Genomic DNA, 13,666 nt, shown 5'->3' on the forward strand with positions numbered 1-13,666 from the left:
CTTCATAATCTAATTAAAGAAATGCACGTACATGCGGAAAAATAATCATGCTCATTTTGATCTAGTTTTATCCAAATAAGGTTTTTTTTGTTAGTAATGCTCCTCGATACAATTCTCTTGTATGGCGATGCGCAATTAAGGTTGTCTCTGATTGGTCAAAATCAGACTCAAGTAGGGCCTGGCAATAAATCAAATTAATTGAATAAATTAAATTCAAATTGAATCGTTGAAAATTTGCTAAATCGTGAAATGTATTTTGTCTTCTGGATTATTAAAAACTGTTATAATGTTCTGTTACATCCAGATGTTATTGTGAGTTGAAATTTTGCACAAGTGGTGGCAGAATGCTGGATGGTTGGTTTAAAAGACTTTTTATTTAATTTTTTGGCCATATCGCTTAGCCTCAGACTAAAGTATACAAACAATCCAATATCCATTTGTTGCACGTCTTTGCAATGCACATATTGCATGAGCCATTCGTGCGCCAAGATATTTTCCACATATTGTGCAGCCCTAGTATCTCCACCCTCCACTAATGTCTTGCTTCTGAAAACTGATTTCAACAACATTCAAAAAGAAATCTAGTCACCTGGTCAACTTTGGCGCAGTCTGTGATAGCGGTGTCTTCATCAGGTTGTGCTTCAGTGGAAACCTGGGGTAGATGAATAGAAAAATACCAATACAATTAAATTCTTACTAAGACTAGACTGCTATACTGTAATTTCATGTAATCATGAATGTGCGACCAGTAATTCTAGTATGTCACATGTATGAAACAATATCCAAATGTCATGATAAGCAATCACGATATGATAATCAACATGATATTGTGAGGTTAGCGATACTCACGATAACTGTAAAAGTAAAATAAAAAAATAAGTCACAATATTGTAAAAAAATGAAATAAAAACAAAAAAAATTATATTGAGAAAAGAATGTACTTTTGCTTTTGAGTTATAATTAATCTTTTATGTTTTGTCAAACCTTGCACGATAACCCCCCCACCCCCAAAAAAAACAAAATTAAGTGTGACAACACACCATATAAACATACCATAGTGTTTTTCCATTGTAGTGAAATTCAAACATGAAAACCTTCTGGGCATCATGATACACTCTCAGCCTGTTTTCACGTTCCTGTTTGCTTATAACTTCTCCTCGATATTCAGTAGGAAAGACTCCCTTCTGAAAGGAGCAGGAACTGAACACTCCTCGACCTTACAAAGAAAAAGGGATACAACAGAAATATTTCATTATAACAGTAATGAAAACTAGGCCCATACTAAAGAATCTTTTACCAATACTCACCTTTGAATGAATTAATATATTTTATGGTGAAGCCATCCTTGTCTTTACCTAAGGATGAAAAATATGCTACCTCTTCTTTGGGTTTAACTTTTGCCCTCTGTGGCCTCATGACTGACATATCTCACTGAAGATAATGATCTAAAGCTATAGAAAAAAATGAGTTTCAATCAGTTTGATAGGTAACTTGGTGCAGATGTTTTGAAGTTGACTTTCTGTGGACCATAATATCCTGTGCAGTGTGCAGTAAATGTGCCAACGAAAATAAAATAGTGGATAGCACAGCTCTGCTAAATATTTGCATAAATTAAATGTAATGAACACTAACAGACTTTACTGAAATATTTCTATTTAAAGAACAAATTTAAGTAAACACAAATGCAGCAATTTACCAATACTTCATTTATACTGTACTGGTAATACTAAACCATTGTATATTTTCACATCACAAACCAGCCTATCAAACCAGCCTGTTATTGCTTTCCTCTTAAAAATTTCAATTAGCATTTATCTTACTCAACAGACGGTTAGCTCTGCTATGCTAACTGAGCTAACCGTCGCTAACAAAAGCGTAGCAATTCTAAATAATTAGCTGCAACCATCATAATCAACAGATGGTTAGGTATGCTAACGTTAGCTTAGCTGCACTTACACTGGACTTGCATTATAAATCATTTTCAGCAATGTACACAAGCGACCAACATTAAAATAAACAAGTTTCTGGAGGAAAAATTCGAGCTTCAAACCTACCTCATTAGCACAGCTACACTGCCATCACGTCTCGTGAAGTAATTAGAGCCGGGGGCGGTTCTCTATCGGGGCTGCTAGATGACGTCACTTCCGTACTCCGGGCAATATAATAAATCACATTTAAATCAACAAATTGGTTCAGTGTTGGATTATGAACTTTGTTGATAAGAGTGGCTATTGTTCTATGATTTACAGTGTCAATTAAAAAAAAAAAATAGATCACATTTAAAATTAACCCGAAAGGCTCATATACTAAATTAATTACCACAGACGAAAACAAAGGATATTATTGCTAGAATTATAGATAATTTTGTAATCGTTTAATGTGATTTCAGTTTGCTTTTTTAAAAAGTTATTTTTTTTTTTTTCATTAACGAAAATGTTTTTTTGCTTTAGTAAATAAAATAACCTTGCTGCTGTCACACAGTTGCTGTCCGAGGATGTTTTGGTACTATACTTTAGTAATGGACGCATGTGTTTTTTGGCAAAATTGTGAGCGAGCCCAGTAACTTGGCTTAGAAGCAACCCTGCAAATGAATGGTCACATGATGCTTTACTGTTGGCATGAAGCAGGACTGATGGTAGCGCTCATCTTTTCTTCTCCAGACAAGCATTTTTCCGGATGCCCCAAACAGTTGGAAAGGGGGTTAATCAGAGAAAATAACTGTAACTCTTTTTTCCTTATTTTGGTCTGTGTTTATGGAATCCCTTTTTCACTGGTCACACCAGGCCATCCTCCAAAAGTCTTACTCCCTCACCATGAGTGTAGATGGACTCATACCTGCTTACTGCCATTCCTGAGCAAGCTCTACACTGGTGGTGATGTCCTTATCCCTGCAGCTGAATCAACTTTGGGAGATAGTCCTGGCTTTTGCTGGATTTTCTTGGGTGCCCTGAAGCCTTCTTCACTTAAAGTTTGTAAGGTCACTAAAGGAAATTACTTTAATTTTCATGGCAAATAGGGACTTTGCAATTCATCTAATCACTATAACATTCTGGAGTACATGTACATGCAAATTGCCATCATAAAAAAACAATAATAAGTCAGCACTGCAGATTCTTAGAAAATCAATGTCATTCTCAAAACATTTGGCCGCTGGTGTACAGAAAGATGTTATACTGTAAAGGCAGGGTGGGATGTTAAATGATGAATTAATGTACGGCACTGACAGTTTCTCTGTCTCTGCTGTTAACCATTGTACATTTTTAAATAAACAACCACTGAAATAATTAAATACTGAAATATATAATTAAATATCGTAGGGTATTTCATTATTTAATTATTTACTTAGGAAATGGTGGCTGCAAAAAAAAAAAAAAAAGGCTCTGTGTCTACAGACAAACATTCACAATACACAGCATTTTGAGAAAAAACTGAATTATGGAGACGTGCGTAATTGTGAGGACAGGTGATGGTCAGCCAATCAAATGCTGTGAAATATACACTGGTGTGAATTATTCATGAAGTGGTGCATTACAAGGACCTTCCTACAGGGGGCGCCATCAAATACACAAAAATACACAAATTCACGTAATTATGCTTTACAAGGACATTGGCTAAAACTTTGGATTTAAGCCTTCTACAGCCCTAGAAGCACTTCTGCATTGAAATAATTATGAGGACATGGGCTGTGTCCTCATAATTCAAAATGTCCTCGCAGCACGGCATGTATTCAGGTGAAATGTCCTCATAATACACAAAGGCAAACACACACACACACACACACACACACACACACACACACACACACACAGATGGATAAAGGGAAACTGCTGGAGAGCAAAAGAACAGCGTGGACAGATTTAGACGTGATAAAGACAGTCAGTCTGTTATCGTGATGGGCGGATAAATGAAATCACCGGCTTGCTTTATTGATCGCCTAACAGGACGCCGGGCTGAAGTGCGTCCGCCTGATAGCCGCTTGAAAGTGACTCCCAGACAAACTGCTTTCCTGACGAGCAGACAGGCTGATGAAATAGTTAGCTTGTAGCTTTGTGGTTTCTTTAGGTTGTACAGTTTGCAGAACTGCTAAAATGTAGTTAGATAACCAATGAAAACATGTTTAGTAATGCAAGAAAAGTATGTCCTGTGATGACTCAACTTTAGGACATTCCACTCTTTAGCATAGCCTGTGCAAATTTAGCAATTAGCACTGCCACATTTTTAGACGGCATCTTGTTTATTCTACATAAACTCTCGTTTGTATTGGATAATATTGTAAAACAACACCTCTGGCTCTGCAATGCAATTTCCTTTCTCTGCTTCCTATTCAATATGCGGCGCTAATACTTTAGCGACAATTCTTTTTCGCACAGCATCTTTCCTTGAAATTATTATGTCTGTCATCTTATTTACATATTTGCACACTGCTATGTTACACTCCTACTCCACTCAACGCTCCTCTTACCACATTTGGATGTTTTCATTCTCTTTTTTCTTCTTCTCTCAAAGGTTCTTTTCAACCCCAATCTGTCGTGACGGATTCTGCTCAGGTTTTCCTTTAGAGAATGCTGTCGGTGAAGGAAAGTGTCTTGATGGCTTCCTTGAAACTCTTTGTACTTACATGAAAAGTGGGATATATGTCAGTGTATTTTACATGCACTGATTGCAGAAACCATAGTAAAGAAATGACCATAGGAAATGATTTATACTTTGAGGACAAAATTTGGCTCTTTAGTGCAACCACTTTTACTTAGCAACTTGAAACTTGGTGGACTATCATGAATAGACCAGCAATAGATATAATAAAGTCTCAAGAAGTCAGAAAATACCAGGAAGTCATTCATGTCATTGGCTAGGGCTATTTCTAGAGGTCTTCAAAGACAAACATATCCAAAATAATTTCAGGAGAAAATTCAGCCCCAGAAACCAGTTTCTCTTCGCAACATGAAATTTGGTAGGCATCTTTAGTGTACCAACAAAAATGTCTCAAAAGGCCATGTTGTAAAACACCCAGGAAGTCTGCCATTTTGGTTTGAGGCAAATTTAGGGCTACCAAAGTCCTTTCAGATAAATGGGTGATGGCAACCAGCAAGAAAGTTTTCTTGATTTGTTGTTTTTTTTTTTTTGTCATTGTGTGTGGGTGAAATTTGATGATGAAACTTTATATCTACAGTACACACGTTGACAAATTCAAGCCAAATGTCAAAAGCAAGAACATTAAACTGTGTGAACACAAACAGATCTCAAGAAGCTACGCGGTCATTTCCAAAATAGAACACAACACACTCTGCTCTCTACAAATTTAAAGACATTTTCTTTTTTTGTACATAAAACATAAAATGCAAAGAAATTGAGTTGCAAACGTGATAGAACCTGGGGGCACCTATTGCTCTTCACTATGCTTGTTAAGTGTCCACATATCAGATACAGTAAAATAAAAAACAACAACAATAATAGCTTGACTTTTGAGTCATAATAAAATGCCTTGAGTTTTTTTTAGGATAACAAAATGTAAGTGTTTCCATAGAAGATAGTGAAGCATGCGGGATTGAGAAAAGTCCCACTAGAAAATAAAGCCTTGAACATGGCAACGAACCTTGTGAGTGTGTGTGCACAAAAGTGTGTGCTTACTCCTTTTCCACTCATTTATAAATGACCAAGTGTGTGTCCCCTCACACTTATGCACAAAGACATAAAAAGGGCTAAAAATACCAACATTGTGCATGTGCGTGAGTGTGTGTGTGCTGCAGTCCACATCTGTCATGTTAAAGCTAAAAGTTAGCCTAAACATGGAAACTTTTTACTTCCCTGCGTGCGTATGGAAACACTTACACACATACACACATAGACAAATACACGCGCACACTGTGGTTGAACAAATGGAAAGATGGTAGCCACATAGCTTCACAGTGAAGTGATGCGGCAGGCAGCCTTGTGTGTGTTTAACTGCAACTTCTTGTAGACATACTGGATTATAGTGTGTGTGTGTGTCTGTATTGTGTGTGTGGTGATATAATATTAATGCTCCCTGATGGAGTGTTGCACCGCTTCCTCATCAAAGCAGAAGTGAGTGAGGAAAAAAGACTCTTTAACACAGAGCATAACAAAACACTCAAAGGAACAAGACCTCTGTGTTAGCGGGAGTGTACAATTGGCGGGAATCGCAAAAATAACGCTCTATTATATAAAATGTAGGTGGTATATATAAACACTTTGTATTCTTAAATTCATCTGTTCAATGTAGTGACAAAGTGAAGCTACAGCCCCATGTTTACCTTCTGAAAGTGTCATTTGCGTAGTTGTGGTAGAACACGTAGCTGCATATTAGCTGAAGCATGTAGAGATTAGGGCTGAGGAAAGAAGTCGACCAAGTCGACTTTAAAAATAGGTCGACCGAAAATGTCTGACTCGAAGCTCCGCCAGAACCATATTTGTGCTGTCCATGTTTCTACATGGACCTTTTTCGCACACGCAGTGGACACGAAGTTATTGAGCTCACTAAGAGACATCGACATCACTACTCGTTACTCATGGGCTATTGTTGATGCAACGTTTGTAAGTAACTTTTAAGACACTAGTACATGAGGGGTAATGATGTGTGAACTAAATGGTAGTTTACCGTCAATGCGAATTGATAGCACGGTAATGCTAATCACGATTGCGTTTAGCATAAGCTAATTTTGTTGGTGTTTAATAATGCTCATGCACAGAAGATAATAAATAATTACTAGTTACATTACTCAATTCACATAGCTATGTGTGAATTAAATGGTGGCTAGTGTTTACCTTAAATGGAAATCGCTAGCGCTCTAATGCTATTATTTGATGGAATAACCAATAGGATAATCCATTTTAAAAATATTTGATAGTGACAGCCCTGGTAGAGATTGAACAATTGGGGTCATAAGACTGACCCCTGTGGAATACCACAGGTCATAGCCATTTGGTCAGTTACAAGACATTAAACAAAGTACATCCATTGCTTAAAATACTTGAACCAGTTTGGAACAGTAGCAGCTTCCCATCCAGTGTTCTAACCTCTAATAAGATCACATAATTGACTAGGTTCAAGGCAAGTAAATTGAGATGAGATTATTATTATTTTATTACATGTACAGTACTTTTTCAAATCATTTTGTTTGGTGCGATCTTTCTATTAAAAAATGTGCCTTCATTAAAGATTGAGAAACACTCCACTACGCCACCATACTGCTGTTATTTTCACTTTTTTTCTTTTTTTTTTAAATAATTATCTCATTGTAATGCCGCTTTCAAATGGCAGTTACTAATGAAACAATACAATAACAAATGACATTTTGCAAGTGCCCAACACTGGTGATTATTACTTGACAGTGAAGTCCTAACAGGCTTGGATAGGAGGACTGTTAGTACTGTCAGGTGTTTTGCTTATCAAGCAACAACAGCATTTTGCCAGCGGGCTTGCACCTTGTGTGTGTACTCTAGATAATGCTGTTTCAACCTCCAAGCGGTAAAGCGCCGTACGACTCTACTGGTGTGATAGCGCGACACTTCTAGCACTCGTACTGCTGCATTGGTGTCTGCGATGCACACTCGGTGAGTTCCCTAGAGCGAAATAATGCCTGTGTGTGTATGTGTGTGTGTGTGTGTGGCGGTGAGAGCTTGAAGTCATGGAAAAAATGCAGCCAGTTTACACTGCTCCTCTAAACAATGAGGAATTGACAGCGAGAGTGTGTCTCTGTGCACGTGTGTCTGTGTGTGGGAAAGGGGCTGAAGTGCAAAATGAAAAGAAAAAAAGATGCAAGGAGAAACTTTTTATTAGCTCCGTCTACCCTCTCTTGCCTGGAAAAATTGTGCAAATTTGTGTGCTTGCGTATTTGTCTGTGCATTACTCAGCAGAATCACAGTCAAAAGAAGCACAAGTGGCATTTAACCATTTTCCATGCATGCAACATCACTTGAAGCGCACACCAGGTAACATCTGCAAATGTCTTCGGAAATTGGAAAATCAGATGGCTCTGAACGCATCGCGACACTGGCCAATCAGAGGGGAGCGTGTTAAATGTTGAATGGAAGACACAAGATACAGCTTTTCCCATAAAGGCAAAACTAATGTCTAATCATACAAAGGCAGACACAAGGAGAAATAATCGAAACTAAAGTAGTGATCCTTGAAATTATCATTTAAAGTTGATGCTGAATTCCCACTTTAATTAGCAGAGGCACAAAGTCATAGTAAGTTAGCAATAACTATCTGCTTCAGATGCCTACTTTGAATTGGGTCTCATTTGGGCAAATTTCCAAGTCGGCGATTGGCAATATACATATGAGCCACAAAATGGCTGCTTCAAACTAAAATGGCTGACTTCCTGTTCGATTTTGGCCATGGGTCCGTGAGACTTTTTCATGCATCCTGTTATGATAGAAGTGTCCACAAAATCTGTTGTCGATCTAACTCCATCGAGGAGACTAAAGCATGTTTTAGGTATTATAATAATGTCACACAGGTTTGGAACCAGAATTGTATTTTTATTTAAATTACTGCCAGATTAGACACCTTCTTTGGTGTTTTCTTCACTTTGTCTGAAATAATGCATGGATCTTACAGTAAAATGAGTAGGCAGGGCGAGGTTCGTGTACATATAGCTTTCCTAGCAAGAGAAGATAGGGGGTGCTGTTTCAGGCAGCCCACTCCCTGGAAATTCACTCCCCCTTCATAAATTGTGTTGTTTGTCCCAGGACTTCATGCTTTTCAATGTGCAATGATTGAAAAAGAATGAGTAGGTAGGGTGAGTTTCATGGACTTAGTGCTTTCCTAGCCAGAGTTAGCTAGGCAGAGTTAGCTAGGGGGTGCTGTTTCAGGCAACCCACTACCTGGAAATGCACCCCTCCATAAATTCTGTTGTGTTTGTCCCAGGACTTCATGCTTTTCAATGTGCAATGATGGTACTAGTGTGAGTAAGCAGGCTGAGTTTGATGTACATAGTGCTTTCCTAGCAAGGGTTATCTAGGGGGTGCTTTTTCAGGCAGCCCACTGCCTTGAAATGCACCCCACCCCTCATATTCTGTTGTGTTTGTCCCATGACTACATACTTTTCAATGTGAAAAGATGGTACTACTGTAATGACCAGTCTTTCAGAAGTGCCAGATGATTGGTCTTGTCGCCAAAGGTGGTGGCCATGGGCCAAGGAAGGACCAAGTACATTTTGGAAAGAGGGTTTTTGATTATTGTCAGAATTGTTGTCATTTTCCTGATTTTCTCTGTGGGTAAAGCATGGATTTGACTGACAATAATCAGTGATGCTATCTAGAATGGCTGGCTGTTGATCTGAATAAGGATGGCTTGGCCTTGGCAGAGGTCTATAGACCATTTACTTTCACTGTGATCAGTGCATGTCTCGACAATGTCCATTAATTTTCATGAAACGGCAATTTTCTCAGCTACAAAATGAGACGCAACATATTGGGGCATGGTCCCAGGAAGTATCCAGTGCATCTTAATAAAAAAATAAAATAGTGATCTATCTTGACCATTTTCACATTCTTTTTAATTGTCATTTTCCTAAATTTCTTAGTGGATAAAACATGAACCTTATTGTGTCTAGCAAATGTCCATTACGTTCCACAAAATGATTTTCTCAGCTACAAAATGAGATGCAATGCATTGTGGGCCAGTGAGGCATCCAGATTTCTTATCAAGAACTTTTCAGAAGTGTGTCAGGTGACAACACCAATCAGATTTTACGTCTCCAACTGTTTAAAAAATAAATAAAAATGGACATGCTTGTTCGCGTCCAAGCCCACCGCCACTCTGGACTGCAACACACGGCAAATCACACTGCCAGGCCTGCTGGCCAATTAGAAGTGGGTTGCCTTGGTTACCGGCACACACACTGGCACTCTCACTTCTCACCTCCGACAGCTTCCGCCCACTCGAGCGATGGAATGGATGAACAAAATGCAAGATTGTACACTGGAGTCAAGATTTTTTATTCCAACGTTTTCATGTCGCATTTTTAAGTGAGTTTGTTTTAACGCCGCGTCCCCTCTCTTGGTAGAGCTAATGCAATCAAAGTGAGCTTATTCATCTCACAGTGATTGGAGGCAAATAACAAACCAAGGGCCGAAAACGAGAGCATCACACACACACACCAACAGTCGCCTCCGAGAAGCGATCAATGAAATGCATCTGAAAGTGACAGCACATTTCTCTCAGGAAGGAGGAAGGGGAGGGGAACCAGAGTTATGTTCCCAATGAGACCAGAAGCAGCAGCAGGAGGAGGTGTTGTCGGGATTGGGGGAGTTAAGGCAGACAAGCGGCAAGGAAGGAGCCAAGGTAGCAGCCTGAGCAATTGTGGAATTGAGGATGGAAGGAGAAACGCAGGGAATCAAGCAGATGGCAGATAATGAAATTTAAGCCAAGTGTGGAACAAAATGGAGGCAGGAGGCCCATGAATCAAAGCAATGCACACCTACATAGCTGTTCCACTCTTGCGTATCGGTGAATTTTGCAGGACATCTGTGCATTATTTAGTGAGAAAATTAAGCAAAGTGTCGAAAAATGCTGGCAAAGAGAAAATCCTGGTTCAGGGTTTACATGGCAGGTTTAAGGCAGCCGATGGGATACTTTGTATGGCATGCAATAATTCACAAATGCATTGCAACAGCACCCAATGCAAGGTTATCAGCAGGCACATGCATACATAACTAGTAGGTGGCACTCAAGCACCTGTCCTTTTGACCTTAAGGGGGGGGATGCCCGTTTTTTCTGCAGCCCAGTTTTTTCTTCTCCCTTTCCTGTTTTAGTGTTTTATTATTGACTATGTTGACTGTGTTAATAGAAACAAATACAGTACGTCAGTTAAATACATACTCTCAATCACCGGACTTGAACCCAATAGAGTATGCATTTTACCACTGAAGGGAGAAACCTTGGCTTTTAGTGCTTATCTGTCATTTTATAATTATTTTCCCTTACATGTATCACAGTCATAGCTGTTCAGATCTCATAATATTTCAAACTGGGTTTGGTGCATTGCCTTAAGGGTTGTAGCACCGTAACATAGATGCTACTTATCATTAGCATAAAGCTTGTGGGCTTCCTTCACTATTTGCCGAAGGAAAGTGGAAAGTGATCTAAGTTGAGTCCACTGTCACCATCTATTGCTCGTATCTCAAGTCTACTCACAAATCAAAGCAAAAAAAATAATATAGTTCCGCGACAGACAAAAAAAAAAACTGAGCGTTTTCATTGTGGCATCGCCATGTTAAGAGGCAATATAAGGATACAGTTGCATCATCAGTTCGACAGCGCAGCAGACACCAACAACAAAAACAATGTATTGCTTCATTTAGCCTCCGGGCCTTTTCAGGTTCTTTTTATCGGCCGCTTGAGTGAAATTGCAACCTGTCTATCAAACAAAACAAGAAGCTGGAATGTTTCTCTTCTTCAAGTGGAAAAGAAACGGAAAGTATAGCAAACGTTGGACTTGGGTGACGGCGCAAGGAGGTCCTGCTACACCGCTTCCGCCGCCATCTTTAATTCATCTGATAATTTATATTTCATACCGACTCGCGGGTGAGCGAGCGTGTTTTGATGTGTGGGAGAGAACAGAAGGAAGGGGTTTAACTCTTTGTTGAACACGGAAGCATTTTATTGGCGCTGCACACCTTACTGGATGAGGCTTCAACAAAATACACACATATGGGGAAAGGATGGTAAGAAAAATAAATTGAATGTTACAGAGATATTATCCCCAAAAAATCTTATGTCTAAAAATATTTGTTTAAATTATACTAAATGTATTCATTTTAATAACATAAAGCATATATTTATGATAATGATTTATAAACATACAGGAGATAAAAAAAATGACGCAATTATCGATTTCATAACACAGATATCGATCAGTATCATTACCAATGTCGGTCACTTATAATACTGCCTATGAAAATTAATCTAGCAGCTGTTGCGAGCCTACGGCACGCCGTGACTGAATGGCTGCTAGCTGTTAGCCACTAGCCGCAAACAGCCGTTGCGAGTCAGCACATCCGTCATTAGCTGGATAAGCGGATCTGGCCGATGTGTAGCTTGCCATTCCTAAACATTTACCATTTATTGATTTTGATTTTGTCAGCAAATTAATTGGAAAAGGAAAGCTGACAGATGTTACATTCTGACGACTTCACACATGTAATGACGTAAATATAGCGGCAATTTTTTAAATGCATTTCTTAGAATGAATACTTTGTAGAACATCAGATAAAGAGGATATGCACATTTAAAAAATAAGGAAGTTTTGACATCTTGGTTTGAGTTCCCCTTTAATAATTTGTGGCGAATGTGTTGTGCCTTGTGCTAACCCTTGACATACATTTGAAACTTCTGTCTGATCTTAAAAACACACAAACACACAAATAAGGTGAGGTCGCTTGGCGTCCCGGCACCCTCCAAATTGACTTGGGCTCAGACAGACACAAGTGGAATCTAGTAATAAATGTTTCACTGAGGTAATCTCTAAACTGACATTCGGAATGCCATCAGTCACACATAACCTGTCATCATTACTTCTTTGCTCCTTCGCTATCCTTCATCTTCTTTTCAACATCCTGACATTTTTTTCTGTCCCGCTTTTCAGGGCGCCATGCTTACATACTATATTTCTAATAAATTTCACTCCACATTGAAATAATCTAAATAAGATTTACAGTACAAAACTACAGCATTGAAATTTTAAGATGAACATGAATTGCACTTTGACCTTTACAGATGAACTTAATTTTAACTTCTCTAAACTTAAAATGTTTCACTACTTATTGCACAACTTAATTTTCTCTAACAAGGAGCAAAAATCCAAAGAAGTCTCCAACCTCATTCTCTGACGCCCATGCCACTCACCAGATTATCCGTAAAATGATGATGATGGTAATGATGATGAAGGGCCGAGTGGTGTTTAAGATGCGTGTTGCTCTGATGTCTGAGCCTATGTATCCTGTGCGGAATCCTTCCTTGCTCTCTCTGCACAACTTAATCACTATCGATCGTTCCATCCCTCCCCGCCTTCCTCCCGATTCTCTTGACTCCTCATCCTCTTTTCATTTCCTGTTTCCCGCCTATCACCGACTCGTGATCGCCTTGATTTCTCGCTTTTTATTGCGCACTGGGCTCACTGTCTTTTTCTCTGCGCATGACCAATCGTCTCAGTCGTCACCTTGTGTTCTATTTTGGTGATCAGATCTTGTTTTCGTCTCTCTTTCTGACTCTCTGGCGATGACTAAAAACCTCGCAGCATTATTTCTTCACTGCTTCAAAAAGAGGAATGGTGTCTGCATGATCCTTATAAGTTTACACTTAAAGATTTTATTACATTTGTATTTCCACAGAAATATAAAAAATTACACCTAATCCTTCAATGTGTCTTGAAAATGACAATTTCTATGAGCTAAGAAGCCGTTTCAAGAGGGCCTTCGTGTCTTGTCCTCAAAACAGAATCTTTTGGGTTCAGTGTTTTCCTCCAAGTGGAGAATAACACATTAGATCAGTGACAGTATTATTGTTGCCTGCAGATCATCACTTAATCCTCAAGTAAACCTCTGTGACTGTTACGTCAGAGGAAAAAAACACTGTGTTAACGTTGTTTCTCTGAGAAGATTAAGAAAGTTCACATCTGGCAGACAGAAAGAGAAAAAT

General features: G+C 38.8%; 2 protein-coding genes across 8 annotated transcripts in view; both read right to left on the bottom strand.

Annotated features, from left to right (window-relative positions):
- Window positions 1-5,993, bottom strand: part of LOC144061565 (uncharacterized) — a 13,456-nt gene extending 7,463 nt beyond the window's left edge. For 2 of the 3 annotated variants that reach the window (XM_077582132.1, XM_077582133.1), the window contains exons 1-3: window positions 1,308-4,209; window positions 1,054-1,216; window positions 590-652 (exon numbers count right to left, since the gene is read on the bottom strand). In XM_077582132.1, coding sequence (XP_077438258.1) covers window positions 590-652; window positions 1,054-1,216; window positions 1,308-1,425 — 344 coding nt within the window. In that variant the 5' untranslated portion in view covers window positions 1,426-4,209. Of the gene's footprint in view, window positions 1-589; window positions 653-1,053; window positions 1,217-1,307 lie in introns of all 3 variants that reach the window. The other variant, XM_077582134.1, reaches the window with a different exon arrangement.
- Window positions 1-13,666, bottom strand: part of slc8a1b (solute carrier family 8 member 1b) — a 143,921-nt gene that overhangs the window by 73,416 nt on the left and 56,839 nt on the right. The window lies entirely within an intron of this gene.

Source organism: Vanacampus margaritifer, chromosome 12 (genome assembly GCF_051991255.1).
Source record: "Vanacampus margaritifer isolate UIUO_Vmar chromosome 12, RoL_Vmar_1.0, whole genome shotgun sequence".
NCBI classification, from domain to species: Eukaryota; Metazoa; Chordata; class Actinopteri; order Syngnathiformes; family Syngnathidae; genus Vanacampus; species Vanacampus margaritifer.